This window comes from Salvelinus sp. IW2-2015, linkage group LG28 (genome assembly GCF_002910315.2).
Source record: "Salvelinus sp. IW2-2015 linkage group LG28, ASM291031v2, whole genome shotgun sequence".
In the NCBI taxonomy this organism is placed as follows: Eukaryota; Metazoa; Chordata; class Actinopteri; order Salmoniformes; family Salmonidae; genus Salvelinus; species Salvelinus sp. IW2-2015.
Window position 1 is genome coordinate 5,146,795 of NC_036868.1, and position 3,019 is coordinate 5,149,813.

General features: G+C 41.7%; 1 protein-coding gene across 1 annotated transcript in view; it reads left to right on the plus strand.

Moving 5' to 3' along the window:
* The window catches only part of LOC111954070 (arf-GAP with SH3 domain, ANK repeat and PH domain-containing protein 2), a gene marked incomplete at its 3' end in the record, with an annotated part of 17,769 nt that extends 14,807 nt beyond the window's left edge, over window positions 1–2,962 (plus strand). The window contains exon 3 of the mRNA XM_023973568.1: window positions 2,814–2,962. Within this exon, the coding sequence (XP_023829336.1) occupies window positions 2,814–2,962 (149 nt within the window). The remainder of the gene's footprint in view (window positions 1–2,813) is intronic.
* Window positions 2,963–3,019: the final 57 nt, after the last annotated feature.

Below are 3,019 nucleotides of genomic sequence, written 5' to 3' on the forward strand. Positions count from 1 at the left end.
TGTGACTGTATTGTGTTGTACCGTAATGCTGTACTGTAATGTGCTGCACTGTACTGTTGTACTGTAACATACTGTGTTGTAGTGTAATGTACTGTGTGTAGTACTGTTTTTGTACTGTACTGTATGTACTGTGTGTACTGTACTGTACTAATGTACTGTACTGCGTTGGACTGTACTGTAATGTACTGTGCTGTACTGTAATGTACTGTACTGTAATGTACTGTGGTGTCCTGTAATGTACCGTGTTGTACTGGACTGTAATGTACTGTGTTGTACTGTAATGTACTTTGTTGTACTGTACTGTACTGCACTGTACTGTGTTGTACGTAATGTACTGTGCTGTAATGTACTGTAATGTACTGTTGTGTACTGTAATGTACCGTGTTGTATTGTATTACTGTACTGTACTGCACTGCACTGCACGTGTGTTAGGTAATGTACTGCTGTTGTAATTACTGGTACATTACGGTACAACACAATACAGTACACTACAGCACAGTACATTACAGTACAACCCAGTGCATTACAGTACAGTACATTACAGTACAGCACAATACAGTGCAGTACATTACAGGACAGTACATTAGTGAGTGAGTCAGTCCTGGTGTACAGTTTCCATATATCCATAATGTATATAGCATCTATATCACATTCACTACACCCACTAACCTCTGTACTCCAGTTGTGCAGCGTGTTGGTATCCCTCAATATACTTCACAATAATATTAGTGTGTCTGACTCATTAGTGTATTTTGGTACACACACGCACACAATCTCCACACAGTCGAGAGAGAGAAGTATAGTTTATAGCACCTCAACACATTCCTCCCATTCCACACACCTGTCCCAGCAGGCCTAAGGAGCAGAGGTCCCTCCTACAATACGCTATATTAAACGTCCCTACTCAGTTAAACCCAGGCCCTTTTCTTCCATGACTGTCCCTCTCCACCCAGCACACAGACCTTCCAGTGTAATCCCAGGGCCATACTCCTGGATCAGGGGCTGATAATCACAGCTTTAACCCAGTTGGATCTGCACATGCTGGAAATACCTTAAAGCTAGAATCCATCATTGAAACAATAACAAGGTGTTTTCCCCTCCCCTGTTTCGCTAAAAAGCAGTCTCAAATTGAGACAGAGCTATGGATGCAATAACTGACCATCCATTATATTAAATGTATAGTTTTAACAATGTTATGACGCTATACAGTGTTTGTTTACATTTACTTTGTTTACAAACGTTGGGGTAAAACAAGCTTGTATTTTGGGTTCTCATGGAGTGTGACAGTTGAACTAAGATCATCAGGCATTTATAAGTTATATTCTTCAACAATCAATCGATGTATATATCATTTATAAGTCCAAAAATGGATGTAGCAACTAAGGATTCTAGCTTTAACGCCACGTTGCTTTTGTTTGGAGCTGCTGTGTAAACTAAGCTCTGAGTCTTTAAACACACATTACAGGCCCAACATGCTCGTCACTGTTATGAAAGGCTGTGTAAGAATGGCATCGTTAGTCTGGTCCCAAATCTGTTTGTGCTGGTCTTGAGTTGACAACTCCTATAGCTATTGAGTTGGCAAGGCAGCAGTTAGGTGTTTTTACTTAGGATTTATGTAATGTATTTATGGCAACTAAACGTGTTGAGAGTGGTGGGAAGTCATTCAGGAAAGTAGTAGAATGATTTTCATCCTGTTTCTGGGACATACTGTAACGGAATTCTAATTCCTCCTCCTCGGACGAGGAGAGGAGAGAGGGATCTGAAGACCAATGTGCAGCGAGGTATGATGCCATAATGATTTATTAAACAAGACGAAGACGAAACGAAATACACTTGATAAACTACAAAACAAATAAACGATGAAGACAGACCTGGACACGAACTTACATATAACGTGAAGAACGCATGAACAGGTACACGACTACAAACAAACGCTACAGTCCCGTGTGGCACGAACATACATACATACAGACACAGGAGACAACCACCCACGACAAACAATGTGAAACAACCTCCCTATGTATGTCTCTCAATCAGAGGAAAACGAAAACACCTGCCTCTGATTGAGAGCCATACAAGGTCAATTAAACCTGACACTTAACATAGAACAAACAACACAGACTGCCCACCCAGCTCATGTCCTGACCCACTAAACACAACAATATAAAAGGAAAACAAGGTCAGGAACGTGACACATACACTCTGTTCTTATGAAGCTCCTGCATGCTCCTGCATTGTCCTGCATGGTCCTGCATGCGCCTGCATGCTCCTGCATGGTCCTGCATGGTCCTGCATGCTCCTGCATGGTCCTGCATGTGCTTCTACATCTGCATTGCTTGCTGTTTGGGGTTTTAGGCTGGGTTCCCATATAGCACTTAGTGCTGCTAATGTAAAAAGGGCTTTATAAATACATTTGATTGATTGATTGATTGATTGAACACCACATCCAAGCCAGTTTCCTGTCTTACAGAGAGAATTCCTGACGCTCAGCACTCTATGAGACACTTTGTGTATGTCCCTGAGTGGATCGAGTTGTATTGAATTGAATGTATTCGCCTTCTCAAGTTTATCAGTGATCAGACCTAACATTTTAGGTCAGGTCAATTTAGAAAAGACAGTATCACAGAGATATGAAATGTCCACTAACAAGTCTCACTAACTCTTTAGAATGGCATAGAGGACCCTATTAAAATAAGAGTCTGTGTAAAGCCTCTGTGATTCATTTTTAATGATGTAAAGTGTGTTTGTGACCCATGAGAAATCCCCTTTACACAACTTCTGATTTGACTTGATTTGACGACTGTGTTTCTCAGCCCACGTTGACAATGAGGAGCAGTACATTCAGTCTATGGAGAAGTTCGGAGACAACTGTGTCTCTAGAGAGGATCCGGAGGTGGGCTCAGCCTTACTCAAGTTCGCCATCTTTACCAAAGAGCTCACAGCCCTCTTCAAGAACCTGGTGAGACCCCATCACACACACACACACACACACACACACACACACACACACACACACACA